The sequence below is a fragment of the Typopeltis vanoorti genome, chromosome 3 (assembly GCF_054136105.1).
Source record: "Typopeltis vanoorti isolate ZY-2024b chromosome 3, IOZ_Tvanoo_1.0, whole genome shotgun sequence".
NCBI classification, from domain to species: domain Eukaryota; kingdom Metazoa; phylum Arthropoda; class Arachnida; order Uropygi; family Thelyphonidae; genus Typopeltis; species Typopeltis vanoorti.
This window is the reverse complement of record NC_143551.1, coordinates 41,453,446-41,476,789: the sequence shown is the minus strand read 5'-3', so window position 1 is coordinate 41,476,789 and position 23,344 is coordinate 41,453,446. Positions and strand designations below refer to the sequence as shown.

The 23,344-nt window shown below is 36.3% G+C and overlaps 1 protein-coding gene across 1 annotated transcript in view; it reads right to left on the bottom strand.

Annotated features, from left to right (window-relative positions):
- The window catches only part of LOC150108079 (dynein axonemal heavy chain 3-like), a 1,881,116-nt gene that overhangs the window by 1,669,466 nt on the left and 188,306 nt on the right, over positions 1-23,344 (bottom strand). Inside the window, exons 10-11 of the mRNA XM_090415945.1 lie at positions 12,980-13,191; positions 7,176-7,267 (exon numbers count right to left, since the gene is read on the bottom strand). Coding sequence (XP_090272071.1) covers positions 7,176-7,267; positions 12,980-13,191 — 304 coding nt within the window. The remainder of the gene's footprint in view (positions 1-7,175; positions 7,268-12,979; positions 13,192-23,344) is intronic.

Genomic DNA, 23,344 nt, shown 5'->3' with positions numbered 1-23,344 from the left:
ATTTTAAGTTAATAAATCAGTTGCTTACAATTATTATTCGCCATGAAAGTGTGCATGAAGATGGAATATATTGTGATGTGGGTGGAGAAGTTGAGACTGAGCACATGTATGTGATAAAGGTGATTGGGTAGGTATAGTGGGAAAATCACAACCAACAGATGGCTTGGGTAGGACTGGCTATAGACCTTAAAATGAACTGCTGTGTCTGTTTACAAATGCCAGCAGTATCAGGAATAAAGGGGATAAAACGGTTTCAGTGATTGAGTTTATTCTTCCCCAGATCATTGGAATAAGTGAAACATGGTTGAATGAAGATGATATCATAACGGGAATAGAGATGGAAGGGTACAGTATTATTTGCGATGATAGAAATGGGAAGAAGGGAGGGGGGGAGTGCTGCTGATGATAGCAGGGGTAATTAAGTCCACATAAGGCAGATATGAAAGGGGAAAATAGTGGTAATGGTTATGAGGCAGTGTGATGTAACATGGAGGTTGAGAGGAAGACATATTTAGTTGGATGTTGCTATAGGCCTGTGAGTGTGGAAGATGGTGATAAAGAAATGTATAAACAACTTGGATTATTGAACAAAGGAAGGGTAATTATTATGAGTGATTTTAATTACAGTGGTGTAGATTGGAATGAAGAGATAGCATTTGGGAATAACGAAAATGAATTTCTCGAGTTCTTGAGAGATAACTATCTCAGGCAGCAGATAAAGAAGGGCACACGAGGATCAATAGTTCTAGATCTGATCATTTCATCAGGGCATGTAATTGTGGGATAGGTTTCACATTTTCCTCCTGTTGGTGAAACTGATCATGAAGTAATCACCTGTGTTGTGGCTAGTCATATGCAGACTTTTATGAGGAAAGGATATATGTAGAAGTATAAGGCTGGTGATTATGACAAGCTTAGGAGACAGCTTGGAGCTATAACATGGAATGAGGAGTTGAGTGGTAAGGAAATAAATGCTGCATGGGAACTGACAAAGTTGTGAGTGAGCAAGAGGTATTTGAGGAAATAAATAAACTTCATGTCAATAAGGCAATAGGATTGGATGACATATCACCACGCATCTTGAGGAAATGTTCCAGGGAATTGGCAGTGGCATTGGATTGCCTGTTTAATAAGAGTCTTACAACAGTTCAAGTTCAAAGGAAGGAGTGGAAGGAGGGTAAAATTTTTTCACTGCATAAAGATGGTGATAAGGCTGCAGCTTCAAATTACAGGCCGGTCTGTATATATGGAGTTGTGGTGAAAGTCCTGGAGAGATTGGTGAGAAGTAGAATACAGAAATGGGTTAATAACAGCAGTATTCTCTGTGGTTATCAGCATGGGTTTGTTAAGGGGAGATCATGTTTCACTAACTTAATGTACTATAACAGGGTGACAAATACCTTGGACAGGGGAGATGCATATACAGTGGTATACTTAGATTTTGCAAAGGCTTTTGATAGATGCAACATGATAAGCTCTTAAATAAATTGAAACAGATGGGATTGGATAACAGACTTCTGGGTTGGATCAGTGACTGGCTGTCAGGTATCAGAAAGTTGTATATGGGGGTGCAATATCCCAAAAAAGAAAGGTAACTAGTGGTATGCTGCAAGGGTCAGTTTTGGGGCAATTATTGTTCAATTTGTATGTTAATTAATGATATTGGGTTAGGTTTAACTAGTAATATCAAGATGTTTGCAAATGATGCAAAACTGGTGAGAGCAATTGTGAGCTTGTTTTGGTTTGCTTAGAATTGATCTGAGTTTAGGAAGAGTGGAAAAGCACGTTTTCATGTTAAATTTTTTCAAAATTCTTCTTAGTTCCTAAACTCAGATCAATTCTTAGCAAACTAAAAACAGGCTCACAACCATCTTCAGTTTCCAGGAGTGTATAAAATTACATGTGACTGTGGGAAGCCTTATTATGGCCAAACTGAGAAGTCCATCCTCCTACATCTTGAGGAACATCAAAGGGACATTGCTTACAACAGAATCAGAGCAGGTGCCCTCTCAAGCCATGTCCTGTTCTCGGTGAACACAAATAGTGAAGTCAGCCAACATGAGATAAACTGGACCACAACATCAAACCTTCATATATGCCACGAGGTAGTCTTGAGTCTGAATGAAACTTGAATTAAAGTAATTTACGCTTCATACAGACTTAAAATGGGCCTTACACTTTGAAAATAAAATATTGATATATCAGACTTACTGAGCACTTGTAAATTAACCAAGTGTTACTAAAATGTTAATAAATTCTTCAGTTTTAAATGTTGTCTTATACTGTAAAGTTTTATGAATTATTAAGTTGCTTAAACCTTACTGTTTTGTAAGTACTTTACAATTGCTGGAAAAAGAGAGATAATCCTATTATGCGAAAATGGCCGAAGTCTATAACACGTGCAACAGAGTACAGGTATATCTTTTGTAAGCACGCTGCCTCCCCCCCCCTTCTTCTACACTCCGTAGATTGCGAATGGATTTCATGTGGAGCGCTGTGTACTTGGTGGCATGGGATGACGCTAAAGATATTGGAAGGGGAAATTGATGACGCAGCAGTTGGCACACAGTTTAAAAGGGCATGCAGCACTGAAAATCAGGCCTTGCTCCTGTTCTCTGGTTCCTGTGCTCTCAGATGGTCTCATAGGTTCTGGATCTCGTGCGTCTTGCAGTCGTGCTGATGTGTGTGGAGCCTCCACATGGTATCCCTTTCGTTTGACAAGGTTTCAAGACAATGACTCGAAAGTCTAATAGTCAGCAGTCAGCCCAGTAGACGAAAAGCACAGATGCTTGCAGAGATATCCTGATGTAAAATGCAGAGAGAATCCATGAAGAACACCTTAGAATATGCAGAGTGAACTTGAAATCAAAGGTGAATATCCAGACGAAATTAGTGATGAGGCCAAGTAGCAACCGAGCAATTGGTAATGTACAGTTTATGCTCTCTTACAAGTGAAATTGTTTAAGAAGAATGTTTGTGAATACTAGGATAGACTCTAGTGATTGTTTCATTATTTTATTGAGTAAAATTGAGAATTCTGTATAGGATATAGTGAAACAGCCCATGATGTCTAGAACGTATTTCCTAAAGGATAGAGATATAATGTGTGTTTTGTATGAGATAATTTTGTTGAGAGCATGTGGATCAAAGAAATTGAATAGGTCTGTTAAATAATGTACATAGAATTGAAGGTTAAGAGTGATATATCAAGTGAATATTTAGTTATCATAAGTGAGATTCTTTGAATGCAATCCATGAGAGAGATTAAGAAATTGTAAACTAAGTGCTCATTGATTGTCTATTTCTTTTGATATGTCTTTTTGATATGATATGTCTTTTGAATTAAATGTTTTGTTTTGAGTTTAACTGCTACCTTGTCTAAATTTTGTTCTATTGCACTTGCTCATAAAATTTACAAACCATAGCGGGAGGTTAGATAAGGATAGGCTACGACTGCAAGAAAAGAGAATTATAGTTTAATAAGATTGAATGCTAACTGTGTTCTGGTGCCTTGGTCATACAAGCTTTGTTAATCTAGGATTCGGGGTGGCGCAGATAAAAAATAAATTTTCCCTGAATCCGAATAAGGAATTAGAACCAGTGCTGAGACAAAGGAATAGGTATCTGCCATTATTATTATTATTAAATTATTATTATTATTTGACACCTCCAGGGAGTCCAAAAACTCATCGAGGGAGAGTGTGCCAACAGCATCAAACAATTGGTCCCCTTCCAATTACTAACCGTGCTCAAACATACTTAACTGAGCCATTAGTAGCAGAGGCTCTACCAATCGACCAACCTTTGCCGGCAGTATCTGCCATTAGTAATTCCTTTGTCCCACAAACCAATAGCTTTACTCTTATTAGTAATTCGGCCTAGAGATTATTTTGAGTTAAAGAGATAAAGTTTATATTATAGAGAAATATTGTAGAAGAAAGATATTGGAAAGATTTTACAATTTAACGATGGCGAACCAGCCAAGATTTTGATTTAAGAAGGTTTAAGTACAAAAGAGATAAGGATGAGTATAAGTGAAGTATAAAGGATATTAAAACATAATGAGACTTATAAAAGGATATTTTATACAATATAACAGTAGAATGCCACATAGTTGAGTCTAAAGAAATTGTCCTGGACTCTTATCACATAAACAGTAACCTTAATTATAATTTACCAGACTCATTTAGCTCTGCTATCAGATACTGGCACACTCGTGAAGTCACAAGCTCGCAGATGCCTAACAATAGAACTTTAGCCTGGACTGTAGCATCTTTTCAAACTTAACTGTAGTTCACAGTCGGTTTGTAGTGATACAATGTTTCTTTATGGTGTTTTTTATGTTTGCATTTAATGTTTTCAGGCCTGAAGAAGTCAGCTTTCCGATGAAAGATGTGTGTTAAAAAAAATTAATTGTTTGTCTAATTCTCAGAATTCAGTCAGTAAAAAATATGAACATATCTTCATACCAAGTAAATACAATGGATAATCATCATATTCCTTTTGACGAGGATAAATTAAAACTTCTAAAAGCTTATCAGAAGACCCTCAGAAAAATTGGACTCTCTATCAACAGGCTTATCTTCTTAAAATATTGTAAGTTCTTTTCTATTATTCCAAAATTCCTACAATTCAGGGAAGTCATTACTACAAAAAGAGCACACACACAATCTACAAAAAAGCAAAATTAGAACTTGTAGCAGAAAGGATTAGTGATACCAAAAGCAATTTAGCTCTTCTTTAGAAAAAATCATCTTTAGAAAACCAATTAGCGGCATCCTTAGACTACATGTCATTTCACTATATTCAAGAAATCAGCACATGTTGGGCCTTAAGATCTCAAAACATAAATAAATATAAGCTAATTAGAAAGTTTAATTTGCTCAAATCAACACAAGAATCCCACACCTAACAATCATCATGAAAGACAAAAAATTAGTGATAAACCAATCGTCATATATTCTTAATCATGACGAAGAACAAATTCTCGCAAAAGGTCTCACTTTTGTCCTTTCGCCTAAAACAATTCCCAGAGAATTGTTTCTAACTAAGATAGAGAAAGCTGCTTCACTAATTCTTACCACAGAGGCAAGTTTACTTCGCATGGAGGCAATATTTGTGATCAACAATGCAAAACCTCCATCTTATAACATCTCCCCTGGTGAAGGACTAGCCATTAAAAATCTTAAGAAGAACAAGGATATTATCATCCTTCAAGCTTATAAGGGTAATGCAACTGTAGACCTAAATAAAACAGATTACCGTAACAAAATCTTAGCGTTATTAGAGTCAGATACGTACTCAGAGATAGAGAGAGAGATCCAATGAGGGAGATACATAACAGAACCAACAACCTTCTAAAAAAGGCCATGGAACTTCCATGAAACATACGCCTTTCTCTTTGTTCTTTACATCCACTCATCCCCAGATTATACGGCCTTCCGAAGGTACACAAGGAAAATTGTCCACTAAGGCCAATCATTGATAGTATTCACTCACTTACATATAGGTTATCAAAATATCTAGCATCATCCTTAAAAGGTTTTGCAGGAAATCTTCTTACTTCAAAAATTCAAAACACTTCATCTCTAAAATTAAAAATATAAAGCTCAAGAATTCAGATATCATGGTGAGCTTTGATGTGGTAGCACTCTTCACAAATATTCCAACTCAAGAGGTTCTTAATATTTTAAGTAACAAGATCTCAAAAAAGATGTGTGCTCTACTATCACATTGTGTTAATTCAGGCTACTTTGAGTTTGAAGGAAAAATTTATAAACAAAATAACGGATTGGCAATGGGCAGACCCCTGTCTCCAATACTAGCCAACATTTTTTTCGAAGATTTCGAAGAAAAGGCAATCTCCTCTACTACACTTAAACCTAAAATATGGCTCCGATACACTGACGACCTATTTCTTATTTGGGAATGAAGTATAGATAATCTTCACATTTTTTTAAATCACTTAAACAACTTCCACCCAGACATTACGTTGACCATAGAAATTGAAGAAAATGGATCTCTGCCTTTTTTAGACATAAAACTTACTAAGATGTCTGACTCCATAAAAATCTCGATCTTCAGAAAATCAACGCACACGGATAGATACCTGCATATGTCCTCACACCACTATCCAGCACACAAGTTGGGTATCATATCCACTCTAGCGCATCGTGCCAAGTCTGTATTGTCAGATGAGGAGGAGTTAAAAAATGAACTAAACATCTAAAAAGAACCTTCACAAATAATGGCTACTCTTCAAAAACTATTAATAAACAACTATACTGCAGTTCTCAAAACAATGCAGAAACACAGACGACCCTTCTTTACCACTACATCAGCTCGCTCTCCCAGAAACTAAGAAGAATTTTGAAAAAATTTAACATAAAAACGTGCTTTTCCACTCTTCCTAAACTGAGATCAATTCTAAGCAAACCAAAACAGGCACACAACCACCATCTTCAGTTTCCAGGGGTGTATAAAATCACATGTGACTGTGGGAAGCCATATTATGGCCAAACTGAGAAGTCCATCCTCCCACATCTCGAGGAACATCAAAGGGACATAGCTTACAACAGAACCATAGCAAGCGCCCTCTCAAGCCATGTCCTGTTCTCAGTGAACACAAATAGTGAAGGCCACCATCATGAGATAAACTGGATCACAACATCAAACCTTCATATATGCCATGACGAGGTAGAACGCCAAATAGTCGAGTCTAAAGAAATTGTCCTGGACTCTTATCACATAAATAGTAACCTTAGTTATAATTTACCAGACTCATTTAGCTCTGCTATCAGATACTGATGCACTCATGAAGTCACACGCTCGCAGATGCCTAACAATAAAACTTTAGCCCCGGACTGTAGCTTCAGTTCAAACTTAACTGTAGTTCATAGTCGGTTTGTAGTGGTACAATGTTTCTTTATGGTGTTTTTTATGTTTGCTTTTAATGTTCTCACGCCTGAAGAAGTTGGCTTTCCGAGAAAACTTGTTGTGTGTTAAATAAAATTAAATGTTTGTCTAATTCTCAGAATTCGGTCAGTAAAAAATATGAACATATCTTCATACTGAGCAAATACAATGGATAATCATATATATATATATATATATATATTATATATATACTAACCACGGTAGAAGCCTTAGAGAAAGTTATAAATAATTATACTTACTTATCAATATATTTGTGAATGCCAATTTCAATCATATCACAAAGTGTAGTTTCAGGGGTTGGTGCTACCTTAAAGCCAATTATTTCACTGGCCTGAAGGGAGAGGGAAAAAAAAACTTTTAAACCACTTAAACTAAAATGTTAAACGAACACTATGAACAACAACAATAACAAAAAATGCCACTGCATTATCAAGAAAGATAATAAGCATCACCATTGAGCAATTTTTAGCATAATATATACAGAAATCAGTATGTAACTGAAATCATAACACATCTGTAACTAGTTTATAATATAATCTAGTAAGGAAATAATTAACAATCATCACAACAACTGAACCTAGTTTTATTATATTTTTACAAGTGCTGTATTAATCACACAACACCATGTGTCTAACACATAATATAATAAGTTAGATATGTGGATAGCTTATACTGGACTGAAAGTGGTCTTAGAATAACATTAATAATGGAAGTAAGGGAAGTGCAGTTGTTGTGATTAGAGATGCCTAACTGCTGATGATAATTTCAAAAACAGCCTTTTGTTTTCGTAGCACAGTAATACCCTGGTTAGTCCTCAGAATACATTCTTACAATGTGTAGTGCCAAATCAAGCAGTGCTAAATAGTGTTATTATAACGTACATTTTATTAGATCACAGAAAATACAACTATAGTAGAACAATAATGAACTTTTATTGAACCATTTATTAGGAAAATCTCTAATTATACTGCCCTTTAAATGAGAAACTATGCTGTGGATTTTCAACAAACCTTTGAAGACCCACAGTCTTCATAGTACTCCCTGATCCATTGGTTATATTAATGGTGTTGTTAGGTACATTTGCAAAAAAAACTTATCCCAGCAGCTGACTGCATATTTGTATTCTGCATGAAATGCACTGAATGACTAGAGGAATTTCTCTACTAAGTGTTCCAGGTAAGATTTATGCAAGCATACTTGAAAAGTGGTTCAGAAAGACTGTGGAAGAGAAACTTGGAGATGAACAAGCTGGGCTCTGATTTTCACTTTAAGACAAATAGTTGTCGGTGCAGTTAGCCTAGTGGCTTTGCGCTTCGCAACCATATGCCTGGGGAAGGAGTGTCCGAGGTTAGATTCCCATCAACGACGTGAGGAGTTTAAGGATCTTCCTCAGCCATAGCCAAGTTAGCCAGTCTTGGGAGTGGACAGCAGGATTTTTTCTGCCAGTTTTTCTTGGGTTTTTCATCCTGCAAGCAGGCAAACCGGTCCCGTGAACACACAAGATACAGCCATAGGATATAGTATGGCAAGGAAGGCAACGGGAAACCACCTTGCTTGCTAATCTCCTTAGTGTGGTAGCATATAGCTACCCCTCCCCCCGGCCATATAGCAGAAGGGAATAGATAGATAGACAAACAATTGAGAAATCATGAGAATATGACATGGATCTGTATTTAAGTTTTGTAGATCTGGAAAAGGCATATGAAAAAGTGCCCAGAGAAAAGCTTTTCAAAACACTACAATTATATGGGGTCAATGGAACATTATACAGAGCAAAACATAGTCTATATTTAAGTTATCAGTCAACAGTTAGAATTGGTGTGGTGTAAAGTCAGGAAGATGGTGTGATGTAAAATATTAAAAGGATGCACATTATTTCCACTCTTTTTCATCGTCTATATGGATCACATTATGAAAGAAAGTGGCATCAAGCATAATATTAAAATTGAAGATGTCAAACTTAGCTCTTAGCTAAGTTTTGCTTTATGCAAATTCACTAAACTGAATAACAGCTGTAACAAATTTGGCATGAAAATCAGCAATAAAAAGACGAACACTATAAAAATATGCACGAACATAGAAAACTTCAGTTTTATTCTGAATGAATCCTATAGAACAAGTAAAATATTTCAGTTATTTAGGCACTGTTTTTAGTGATGATAGCAGATTAAATCTGGAAATAGACAACAGAATAAGCAGAGCTGGTATGGTGGGTAGCCAGCTGAATAAATTTATATGGAATAAGAGAGAAATTAGCCAAAACATCAAACTAGCAGTATGCAAGAGAAAGTTTAAACCAGTTTTAAGTTATGGATCTGAGAGTTGGGTTAGAAATAAAGCACTTGATCAAAGACTAGGCATCAATGGAAGAATCATATTAAAAATGAAGATGAAATGAAAGGAACTTGACATTATTAGCATTCAAGAATGTGTCAGCAGAGCTAATCTAAGGTAGTATGCCACTTAAACAAAATGGATGAAGAAAGGTTAGCAAAACAAGTGTTTGATGCCAAGTTGGCAGGAAAGAGACCCAGAAGAAGACCAACATCGGTCTAGGTGGATTGATCCAGTCAGAAGTGCCTTAGAGGCATGAAATATTAGATATGACAATATGTGGAGTGTTCAAAGTAATAGATTGATTTGGAAGAAAATTGCTGATAGGAGATTAATAATAATGTAAACTTAATCATATAGTGCTGTCATTGAACCTGAACACCTCTTGGAGGTACACATCAGAAAATTGATGATGATGGTTAACACATTCACTGCCATGCTACTTCGGCATAGTTTGTTCCCGTACGCCAAGCAATTTCACTTCTTCAAGGTCAGTACAGGTAATCTCGTTGCCGGCAGTAATCGACATACGAGTATACTCATAGTTGGCTTGTGCGGAGTATATACCATCTATGAGTACACACAGTTTTGCTGCTAGCTCCACAAGCCAAGCATTTTCACTTCTTCAAGATCAGTACGGGTAATCTCGTTGCCGACGGTAAGCGTCATACGAGTATACTCGTAGCTGGCTTGTGTGGCTCACTCGTAGTTGGCAGCGAATGTGTTAATGAACACTCTATTAGGGTATTTCATGAAAAATGAGCTTTATTACTATGCATCTGAAACACATCCTCATGCACTTCTCGGCCTTAATCTTCCATATTCACAAGGATAACGTGTTTCAAATACTAAGTACTCCACATGTCAATAAGGCAGTGGGACTGAATGGGATTTTGTCATTTTAAGAGAACATAATTGACAGCTCCGTTAACTTGGCTTTTCAATAAGAGTCTGCTATGGGAAATGTGCCCCAGTAATGGAAGGAGCATAATGTAATATGTTGTAAAAGGGTTTATGGTAGAATGAAGGCATAAAACTATAGACCAGTTTTTATTTCTTATGCAGTTGTTGCAATTTTGAAAAAATTAGTGAGAGATCAATTACGAAATTGGACAGATGAGGGTAATATTTCTATTTGAAGATCAGCATAGATTTGTTAAGGGACATTCTCCTTTCAGTAATTTGCTTGCCTTTTATAGTAATATGGTAAGAGAGCAGTTGACAAGAGAGAAATGCATACACAGCCACTTTTTTTTTTTTTTTTAAATTTTGCAAAGGCATTAGTTAGGATGCTGCATAAGTTGATATTTAACTGGCAACAACACATGGGATCATATATCCAATTAGTGAAAATTGAATGGGAAATTGCCTGTCTGATATACAGTATATTGAAGAATGTTGTAAAGCAGAGCAGGAAACTGTGAAACCCTATTTATATTTCTTTTCCTTATCAAGGAAAAGAGGTATAAATAGCGTTTCACAGGGATTATTACTGGGACCTCTATTTTTTAACCTTTATGTTGATGTTATTGAAACTGGATTGCAGAGAGATATTCAGTTATTTGCAGATGATGTGAAGCTTCTAAGGGTTATCAGAATTAGTGGCGATGTTGTGGCCCTTCAGGAAGATTTGCATAAGCTGGACAGATTGGCAAGGGAATGGGGATGTCATTTAATGCGACTAAATGTAAGGACGACATTTGGAATCTAATGGGAGGCTACATACCCTATTGGAAGAAGTATATTGTAGGAAGAGGAGGCAAGGGATCTTTGGGGGGGGGGGGGGAGATAATTGATAGAAATTTGAAGTTTAGGGCCCATATTGCAAAAGTAGCGAAGGTAACCCAGGGGACTGTTGCAATAATATAATAATAATAATATTGCAATAGGACTTTGACTAGTGGAGATAAAACACGTGATTGTATGCTCAGATCTGGTCACCAGGATTTGAAGAGGATCAATTAACATTAGAGAGGGTTCAAAGGCAGATAACAAAAATGATATCATTATGACAGACTGATGGTACACAGACTATAGAGTTTGGTGGATAGAAGACAAAAGGATGGATAGAAGACAATAGAAGACACTGGGGAGATTTTTCAAATATCTCCCTCCTCAACATCTCCTTTTGCAACTTTTCAAGTTGCAAAATGAGTGTTGAATAGGAGAATGAAAAGTATATGCTTTGAATGAAGGATGACTATACCATGGAATTTATTGCCTGATAGGGTGATAAACATGAAGAGTATAAATAAAACAAAGTTTGCACCTAAAGATACTTTCAGGTGCAAACTTTGTTTAAAGTGAAAAATAAACTCTCAACATCTTTCTCTGAATCCGGAGTAATTTAATAATAAGGTTGTGCACCCTTTGGCAACTCCTATAGGTTGGGATGACCTCTCATTGCTTCTGCCTTGGTGTCTCCACTACTTGGACTGGCTCCCACTGACGAGACCTCAATAAAGATCGAAACCGGTATGGGTAGTGGCCCTTGCCTTAATGCATAGCATTACACATATCTGCAAGGAGATGTGCTTTGCATTATGGGAGATACTGAGATAGGAGTGATGAGATCTTTCTCCACCTTTGCAACGAGTTGCCCGGTGTTGTATTACCTTACCCCAGTCCTGAAGATACTTTCAGGTGCAAACTTTGTTTGCTCACACTTGGATAATGGATTAAACTAAACTTATTATAGAAAAAAGTAATATGTACAATGATACAGGGTTACATTCTTCAACTGCCACTGTTCGACTTATTTTTATGATTTTGCCAGTATTCGAATTAATATATACAGTTTTCTGCTGATAACATTCATTTGGGGAAAGTTATAAATATAATGATGAAGCCACACTGCTTCAGAAAATTTAAATAGGATGTTAGTGTGAAATGATGAGTGAGGTTACTCTTTTAATATTCTGAGTATATTAGTGTATCAGTAATAAAAATAAAAAAAAATAAAAAAAAATCGGCTAACACCTTTTTATTCCCATATAGAGAGTAGGCGAGGCCGCTTAGCCCTATCTAATTTTTGGAGACTGAGTGGGCAGTTCAATCTCCACTGGCAGCCAATCAGAGATAGCTGGCCCAAGGCTACTATAATTAAGCAGCACGCAGTGAAGAGAGACGGCTCAAACGTGCCACCATCTCGTGGTCCCTAACCCTAACACAATATATTTTAATGTCTGAAATGATGTGGGTTCTATGGTCGATTTTCTTGAGTTTATGGGGCGAAAAACCCGAGTTTCCGAGTTGAATTCAGTAACAAGAAAAAATCTGCTTGCCCATGTCAGAGATCGACTAAGTCAGGAACCAGTCGAAAAAGGCTTAGAAAAATTTCCTCTAGTCAACGACTAGATTCGAAACAAAATCTTCCTTCGTGCAGTCAAGCGCATAATCACTAATATTCTTAGAATATTAAAACCATTCAGAAACTATGCCATCAATGTAGAGCAAAATTGTAATGCTCTGTATACTGCATTAGCAGTGTTCCTTCAGAAGATGAATGATATGCAGGATCTGGAGTTTTAACTATCAACAAGAACTCTTAAGTTAAGAATATGCACTGCAGTGATCATAAGTCATGCAGTGTATTGCAACTATGATAATGAGAAAATTGTTGAATTATATTTTTAATATACTATATTTCATATTTTTATATTACACTAAGCATTTTATGTTCAATGGATTGGAGTGTAAAGTAACTTACAATTTCCCAGTGTCGTTCTCTGATACCAGGATTGCAAATAGCTGAGAGTACAGGAACATATTCACGAAATTTATCCATTCTGGCTTTAAGGTTTTCTGCAACTTTACGTGGAGCAGGCTGATCACTAAATGTTCGAATTAATTTATACATAAGTTTCCACATTTCATCAGCTTGTTCTTGTATTAGCTCTGCATTCAGCCCTTGAAATGGACCTAATAAAAGAATGCATAAATTTATTACTCATATAAATAGATGAATTAAATAGAATCTAAGATGTGAAAATAATTTATCAGTAATTTAATATATGTAAGCTTAGAATCAAGGATGTGAAAATTATTTTGAACTGGAAAAGCTGGAATATGAGGTAAAACTAGCACAGTTGACCATGGAAAAATCACAGGAGTAGGAAAATTAGAGATTAATTACAGAAAAATTAGCTTACTGAGCATAAAAGATGATACAGATTAACTGCTGTAAATGATGTAATATAGTTTATTAATCACACTTAATTATTATTTTATCATATGACACCTGGGGGTGCAGCACAGGGAGGGGACACTCTGCACTATAACTCACCATCTATAATACTTAATCCTTGGTCTACACTTTACATCTCTATCTACCATTTAGATGCACTGCTATCAATTGACTGTCCACAAATAGTATTTGTTGTCTGTTAATTGCATATATGATCTGATCAGTCTGCCTGTATGTGGAGGAAAAACATGTTTATGGGAAAAAGACACCCTCCCAGAAAAGCTCATATAAAGCCTACATAATTTTTTTTAAAAAAAGCAGACTTCGTGCCCAATGGGGGAGGGGAGATTGAGTGATTGTGAATGAATGCAATGATATGTTTAGAAAATAAGTAGTCTGGATGTCAACAAAATGGTACACATGATGAGGTTTACACATTTCAAGAGAACAAGAGAAGGCATAAATAACTGATAACATCATTAACCTAATTGTTTAATGAAATTCTTAAAACTGGAAGAGGTTTTAAGAAGTAGAATGAGAGTAAGACAATAAAACTGAATAAATCATATCTTCCTCCTATCCACCAGTCTTTTCAGTTGGAATCTTGCCTGCATAAAATCTAACATACCAGAGACATGATACTACTTTAGTCAGTATTTACTGGACCTATTTCAAAATTTATGTTGTTCATCATCAAATTCTTGATACGTATGCTCAGAAAGGGATATACACAGGATATTACGATAGTACTACGCTGGTTTCCATAAATTAAGGAACAAAGAAACAAAGCACAATAACTCAAAAAAATTGTATCATGAATTTTTATGCAATTCAGTGAAAAGCAGTATGATAACTAATGTGAAAGATACACCCACAAAAATTGTAATTAACTAGTTTAATTCAGTAACAAAACAAATACATGAAGACAATGGTCAAAAACAAGAGGACAAAATGAGATTATCAAAGTGCCTCAATAAGGAATGCAGTCATCCCTTACAGGGATACAGCACACATTGCACACAACAATCAGTGGCGGTGCTGTAACTTTCGAAATATACATACACACTGTAAGTACAGTGTATATGTGTTTGGATAAAATATCAAAATTATGGTAAAAATTTTTTTAAAAAAATTAAACATGAAAAAATATTGTTTATTATCAATAAAATTATACAGTTTAGTATAATTCAAAATTACTTAAAAATTACTATAACAAATGTTATCTCTTTAATTGTAATGTCCAAATATTTAAAGAGACAGAGTAAACACAATAAGCACTACAAACATTCTACTGCTGGCACAAATTGACTGCATATAAAGAACAGTGGAACTGCACGACGGACAGTGCCACATTACGCTAATATCTCACATCTCACTATGACCTGCATATGCTTGCGCACGTAGCAATATGACACTGTGGAAAACACAGTGCCGTTAGCATCCTTCCCTCTTAAGTGCTGCAAGATGGATTTTTTTTATTTTTTTTACAAAATAAGAGAATTGTATAGGATTGTTGATGATAAAATTAAATATTACAAGCAAATATAAATAAATTAATAAATACATTTATATATGGAGAAAAAATGTGGGTGCTGCAGTTCTGTGGTGCCTATGCACGAGCCGCCCCTGACAACAATGCTTCATACTATTTATATTGGTGTCCAGGAGCTCAGTTAGTCATAACCAACATTGCTCCTGCAAAGTTCACTTAAATCTCTCAAGGTTTTGGCAAGGTCGGATTGAGCAGCAAAAGGCATAACTCTAGGTAGACATGTTGCTACTCTCAGCTCAGGCATGCTCAATAGGATTAAAGTCAGGAGAACTTTGCTGACCAGTCCATATATACAATAGTCTCTTCTTGAAGATATTGGTCCATGAACTTTGCTGGATAAGGGTGAGCATTATCATCTTGTAGGATAAATGTCTCTCTCTCTCTCTCTCTACCCTATTGCACCTAAATATGGATGAACAGAACATCACTATAATATGCAGCATTCATGGTTCGCCATGAATGCTGCATATTATATATACCGGTCGGTGCATCCACTCAACAAGATGCCTTGACAAAAATATCACAATACTTATACCGAAAGTGCTAAGTGCCCCTTTCACAGATATTAGAGGAATGATAATGTGTCTCTGATTCTCTCCAGATCAGTGCATACCTATGCTACTTTGTAGAACAATTTGGGACTCATCTGTAAACAAGTTGACATGGAGCCTTGGCCCATTTCAAACGTTCTCTCCTGTGGCATCGAGACTAGCATATAGATTATCAGTAGCTGTGCATACAAACTACCTTCATGAAGCCTTCTGTGCACAGCAAAAGCAAATACCAATATTTCTGTAGCCAATGTGAGGTCAGATCATAGATGATTTGGGGAAGCACTCCTGTCAGTGAGCAGATAATTGGAGATATCAATCACCCACTGCAGATGTAACTTGTGGTCATCCTTCACTGTATTGATGGATGCTGTTTGTGACTGTTAGAATTGAATCCACAGTCTATGAATCACAGAATGATTCACATCTGGCTATTTCGATCTGACTTTGACCGCCTCTGGTCTTACAGCAGCTCGTCATCCAAATTCATTAGTTAAATGATATTTGCAGCCATATCCAAGAATACTGCTATCACAAAATGTCTTGTTCTCACTTCAGACGTGAAATGGAAAATCATTCCAAAACATCAGCTTTTATGATATGGATCATTTGCATATACTTCTGATAGTACACTCATTTGTATATAATAACCAGACTCATCATCACTTTTTATATCATGTACCTGACTCTGATATGTATCTTTTCCTAACAAGTTATCATAATTTTTCTATTTGTTCCTTAAATTATGCAAACCAGCATGTGTGCAAAAGTTAAATCATTACTAATTTACTATTAACAATTTATCTCCAAATTAATCTGTTATCTGTCAAGATTGTAATATTATCAGAGCTTCTATTTCTGACTTCTTCTAAGGCACATTTACTACATCAATTCAGCAAGACTTTGGTCTTCCTCTGTGTCATTTTTCTGGCATTCTGGCAAAAAACACTTGTTTGGTTAAGCTTTCTTTTCGCATTCTGTTTAAGTGGCCATATCACCTGAGATTAGCTCTACTAACACATTCCTGAATTTAAACATAATTTGCTTTTCCTCATTTTTAATATGATACTGCAATTAATGCCATCTATACACTCCCTAATCCATCTCGGAACTCTCATCTCTGTGACCTTCATTCTCTGATCAAGTTTTACTTCAGTCCTCAGATCAATAAATTTGGTTTGAATGTCTTCTATACAGCTGGTTTAGTGTTTTAACTACTTTCTTTCTTATTCCACAGATTTATTCAGTTGATTTCCTATTTCGAATATTCCCAATTCAACAACTCTTAACACAGTCAAAAAGCATAAGCTACATTAATTTGTCCACACTGTGCAAATGGAACCAGAGAGACTTTCTTGCCTGCTGTTTGAGGGTGCCATGGAGAGTGTAAGACCCAGAGGAAGACCAAATTAACATGGCATAAAGCCCTTACAACTACATTTGGCTTTCAAAGCTGTACATATGAAAGACAGAAAAGAATGGAGGGACCCAAAGACTCATTGAGAGAGGATAATCTACTCTACAACTCTCAGTCTCCACCATTTTTGTCTGAGCAGTATTTTTTGTCTGTAAATTGTGTGTGTACTCATGGCCGATTTGTCTGTATGTGAGATGAAAAACCCGAGTTTCTAAGAGAAAACAAACTGAAAAAGTCCTCTTGTGATTCCTCTTGTGATGACAAAAAATCGAACTTAGGCCTTTCTAATCGAAGGGCACAAAATATCATCATTCTTCCAATTGCACTATGGAAGCACTTATATTTATATTTATTTAGATATAATATATTTAGATTTCATACACAACATTGCAAAGAACACCAGTCATCTGGCTAGTAATGAAGCTAGTAGACTATCTTTTGAAATAACTTAGGTGATCGCTGATGTCCAACCATCAGAACTGAATGTTTCATCATTAGAATTAAAAGCCTTGAATTCCTTAAAATGAAATAATAACATAGTTATCACCATAGTTTACAAAGATAATACCACTGTAGCTTCAGATGCTACAGTGGTATTATCTTCTTGTAAGTCTTCTTGTAAGGCCACAACATCTTATCTACACATCATAGTTCGTCCCAAATTTGTATCATCTGCAAACAACTGAATATCCTCATCCAAATCTTTTCCAATATCATTAACATTAAAGTTAAACAGCAATGGCCCTAAAACAGATCCCTGAGGCACACCATTAGTTACCTTGCTCTTCCTGGATATTGCTCCCCCATATACAACTTGTGAATACCTATCACCTAGCCGGTCTCCAATCTAATGCACTAATCTAATATCCAACCCCATCTGCTCTAGTTTGACAATCAACTTATCTATCAAAAGCTTTTGCGAAATCTAAGTATACTACTGTGTATCCCTGTCCACTGTTCAAGGAAGCTGCCACCTCATTGTAATAAGTAAATAGATTACTAAAACATGATCTCCTTTTAGCAAATCCATGCCGTCCATCAAAGATAATACCATTGTTGTTAAAAAAAATTCTGGATACTAGTTCTCACCTTAGTTCTCTGCATAGAATTTCATACAGTCCTTCTTCTCCAACATCTTAATCACAACACCTGACACATAAACATGCCTATAATTTGATGCCTGAGTTCTATCACCTCCCTTATGAAGCAGCACAATCTTGAACTCCTTCCACTCCTTTGGAACTCGATCCAGTGCAAAACTCATATTAAAAATATGACATCTGCCTTGGCAGATGTCAATTCTCTGGCGCATTCCTTTGAAGAATACGTGGTGATATATTATCAAGTCCGACAACCTTATTAACATCAAGTTTGCTGAATTCTCCATGCACCTCTTGCTCACTTACAGTCTGTCTCTCCTCCCAATCATCAACTGCTCTCAATCTCTCCATGATGTCACATTCACAAGAATGAAAGACCTTTATGAACTGATGATTATGTATATCCACTATATCTTCCGCAGTAGTTTTCTTTATACCATTTTCTCCGATCAATGTCAACTTTCCATAATCATTCTTTTTTTTTTGCTGGCTACATATAGAAAGAGCTCTCTAGAATTCTCTTTGGCTTCATTAGCTAACTGCTGCTCATACTTTACTTTTGCTACCCTTACGAACTATGTCACCCTCCTTGCCTGGTCTTTGCAATCTTCATATAATTGGTTATTACCACTTCTTTTATGCTGCCTCCACAATGTCTTTTTTTCTCTATATCACATGCTTAATCTCTTCATTCATCCATTTCACACCTACCTTATTTAACCTTCTGACCCTTGGAATATATTTAGACATTGCTTCTACTAGATCATTCTTGAATATCCTCCAAGCTGCACTGATCTCTTTTCCAGCTAACTCCTCATTCCATGCTACACCTGCAAGCTGTCTCCAGCTCTTCATGTTCACCAGCCTTGTAGTTCCACATATATGCTTTTCTCAATGTCAATCACCCAGGTAATCACTTCATGGTCACTCTCTCCAACTAGAAAGTGATTTGACACCTCATTTATAATTATATCCTCTGATGAGGTGATCAAATCCAAGACCCTCAATCCTTGTGTGCCCTCTGTTACATACTATCTGAAGTAGTTATCCCTCAAAAACTCAAGAAACTCATTTTCTTTACTTCCAGTTGCAATCTCATCATCCCAGTCTATATTGCCTTAGCTAAAATGACCCATAATAATCATCCTTTTCTTATTTGCTTGGCTAATTTGATTATACATTTAATAGTCACTACCATCTACATACCAGGTCTATAACAACATTCAACTAAGTATTTCATTCTATTCACCTCTATCTCACATCATACTGCCTCAAAACTACTGGCACTATTTCCCCCTTGCATCTCTACTTTTGTAGAGATGTATGGACTTAATTTTGTATGGACTTAATTCTGTATCACCAATAGCACTCCCCCCCTCCCTTTTTACCCTTCCTATCCTCACGAAACACATCACACCCTTCCATCTCTAATCCTGTCAGGATGTCATACTCATCCAACGATGTCTTGCTTATTCCAACAATTTTTGGGTGAACAGACTCAATTAATACAACCATTTCATTTGCCTTGTTTCTTACATTTGTATACAAACACAGCAGCTTATTCTTGGATCTATAACTAGTTCCACTGACACCACTTATTTGATATGACTTCTCCATGCATATCTCAAGCCATTTCTTTTTCTCCTTATTCATCTTTGTACCTTCTTCAGATCCAACTGTTTTCTCTTGATCCTAGGTCATCCTTTTCCCTTTTTGTCTACACATGCATTCACATCCTCTTGGAGCATCTACCTTTCTCACAATGTGTTCCTCTGTCCACCCTAAGATTCCCTGTTTCCCTGTCTGTCTTGCACACCTGTTCTCTCATTCTCTATACTCATGCTGCTCACTTCATTCACAATCACCTCTTTAATCTCTCCTGTCTTACTCTCCCATTCTTCCACATTGCATCCCACTTGATCAGATTTGTTCTCTGCACTCACTTCTCTACAATCCAGCAGCAGTCTCTCCAAACGACTCATACCAAAACCACTTAAATGCAGTCCATCGCTCCCATGCAGTTCACTTCGTCTTTGAAACTCATTCAACACATTAAAAAACTGGCTTTTTTAATGTTCACTCCTTTCTCCTCACACATTTCTGCTAACACATCATTCATAATCCTTGCCCTCCACCTCATCTCACCATTGCCATACCTGGGCAACATGCTTACTACCTTTCCTATCACACTATTCTCTTTTATCTGTATCAAGAACCTCCTGATATCCAATCTGATATATTCTTTGTTTGCAGTCAAGTCATTTGTGCCTATTACAACTACCAACTCTTTTGCTCGCTTACTTCTCATATCTAATGCCTCAATCACTCTACTCATCCTACCTCCAGTAAACATGCCTTGTGCATCTTCTCGTCCAGCACACATTTAATAATTCAATTAATAATACTAATTTAAGAATCACCATACAATGCCGCTTTCGAGTCTTTTGTTACCTCTTTTATGCCAACATCATTTGTTTTCATCATTTTCACTCTTCCATACATATCTCGAATTCTCTTAACTTATTTTGCATCCATTTTATCTCTTGCCTCATCTTACCCAACTCGACTTTCAAACCTTGCATCACACTTTCGCTCTCATTCATTCTTTAGAATTTTCAAACCTTGTGTCATACACACTTGTTTGTAGTCATCAGCGCTCACCACTTTATCTCCAACTGCACCTTGTTTTCCAACATCCATCACATTCACATCACTTTCATCTTTCTTACCATTCCTCGTTCTCTTTTTCAAAATTTTTTTAATAATTTTTCTCTGCTCTTTTACACGGTCCATTTTTATCAGGCAAGCACTCATCCTCCCCGTGGCACTCTTGCTACTAACACCATCAGTCATCAACATATTAGCACTCATTAAGTCCTCATTCAGCTCACACTTCGCACACACACACACACACACTCCTTCCATCTGCCTTAAATATACACAATTTTTCTATACAATCAAATGAATACATATAGCACACCTCACATTTCACAAAACGACTGAAATCGAAATTGAATATTTGTATGAACAAAGCTGCCGCCATCTTGCCTTCGCTGGTTAGTATACTTAGCTCTAATTTCAAATAATTCGTAAATAAACCTATATAAAAAATCCTACACACCAATAACACTGTAAGTACACAACTTTTATAGCAACTCTTACTCATGAACACACTTATATATTCAACACTTATACACTATTAAATTTTCAAAAAAATTTATCTCAAACGGGAGCCCTCTTTTCACACCGCTACTTCTCACAACGTATAGTGGAATTATTCAGGTTACTTCACATGGAAAGGTAAAATATATAAACAACAGGAAGGAACAGCAATGGGCTCACCCTTATCATCTGACTTAGCCAACTTTTTTCTTGAACATCTAGAAACTGAAAAACTGCAAAGATGTCATCAATATACTGTAGCAAAACTGTCACTCTTGATCCCAAACCAACAATTTGGTTATGGTACGTTGATGACGTCTTTGCAGTTTGGAGTCACACAGAACCATAACTCTACTCATTTATACAAAAAAATCAACACCCTACATCCTCGTATCAAGTTCATTAGAAAAAGAATAATCAAAAAATGTTTCCTTTCTTGATGTACACATCCATCATAAGATGGATCCATTTACACCTGTCTACCGAAAATCAACTTTTTCAGGTTGTTATATCCACAATACATTAGCTCACCACCATCTCAAAAATATGGCATCATAAAATCTTTAGTATCCAGAGCACACCTGAAGAATCTCTAAAACAAGAATTGGAAATTGTCAAAGAAGCAGCCTTACTAAATGGATATAATCCAATAATAACCCAACAAATAATTACCAACTCTCCTACAAATAAACCCAGACAAGAAGAAACCCACAGGACTACTATACCATATATTAAAGGCATCTCTGAACATGGTTTCTGCCTTAGTATCACCACTTCTGAGTCTGGCTCCCACTGACGAGACCTCAATAAAGGTCGAAACTGGTCTGGGTAGTGGCCCTTCCCTTAATGCATAGCATTATACATGTACGCAAGGAGATGTGCTTTGCATTATGGGAGATACTGAGGCAAGTAGTGATGAGAGCTTGGTCCACTTTTACTATGAGTTGCCTCAGTCCTGAAGATACTTCAGGTGCAATCCTTTTCCAAGCTTACACTTGGAAAAAGGATTAAACTAAATTTATTATAGTCTAACCAAGTGGAAAATAAACTTCCAACATCTTTCTCTAAATCCAAAGTAATTTAATGATAAGGTGGTACACCTTTTGGCAACTCGTATAAGTAAATATGACCTCTCCATTGCTTCTGCCTTAGTATCACCACTTCTGGGTCTGGCTCCCACTAACAAGACCTTAATAAAGGTCGAAACTAGTCTGGGTAGTGGCCCTTCCCTTAATGCATAGCATTATACATGTCTGAAAGGAGATGTGCTTTGCATTATGGGAGTACTGAGACAAGGAGTGATGAGGGCTTGGTCCACCTTTACTACGAGTTGCCTCAGTCAGGCGCAAACTTTGTTTGCTTACACTTGGAAAAAGGATTAAACTAAATTAATTATAGTCTAACCAAGTGGAAAATAAACTTCCATCGTCTTAAGTATCTTAAGACATCATCATCAGTACAGTTATTACAAACAATACTAGGAATTACATTCAAAGGAACAGTTAGTGTGCATGCATACAACAGCGTGCTTGAGGATCCTCCCCCCCCCACAAAAAAAAGAAAGAAAAAATAATAATTCAGTTGTAAAAGTTAATTTAATTTTTAACTACTGTGGTATATGTATGAATTTATAGTTATGGATACTCCACAGGTTTCATTATATAATAGACACCTTAGAGTTCTGTACTAGGGCCACTAGTCTTTAATTTGTATATCAATGATACAGAGAAAGATTTAAAAGTTGATATTCAGTTGTTTGCTGATGATGCAAAACTGGAGAGCAGTAGTTGATAAAGGTGATGCAGATATCCTGCAGGATGATTTAAATAAATTGATATTGTGATAATGATTGCCAATTTAATGTTTCAAAATGTATGGCTATGCACTTTGAGTTGAAATGGTGGCATACGGTGTATCATATTGATGGTACTGGATTGCAGAAAATTGATGAGGCTAGGGGATAATGGTGAACAGAGAGTTGAAGTTCAGAGCATACTGCAAAAGTTGGTAGAAAGGATTGCTTGTATGTTGAAAAACATGGTAACAAGTAAAAATAGAGAAATAATTATCCCTCTTTATAAGGCCATGATTTGGCCACATCTTGAC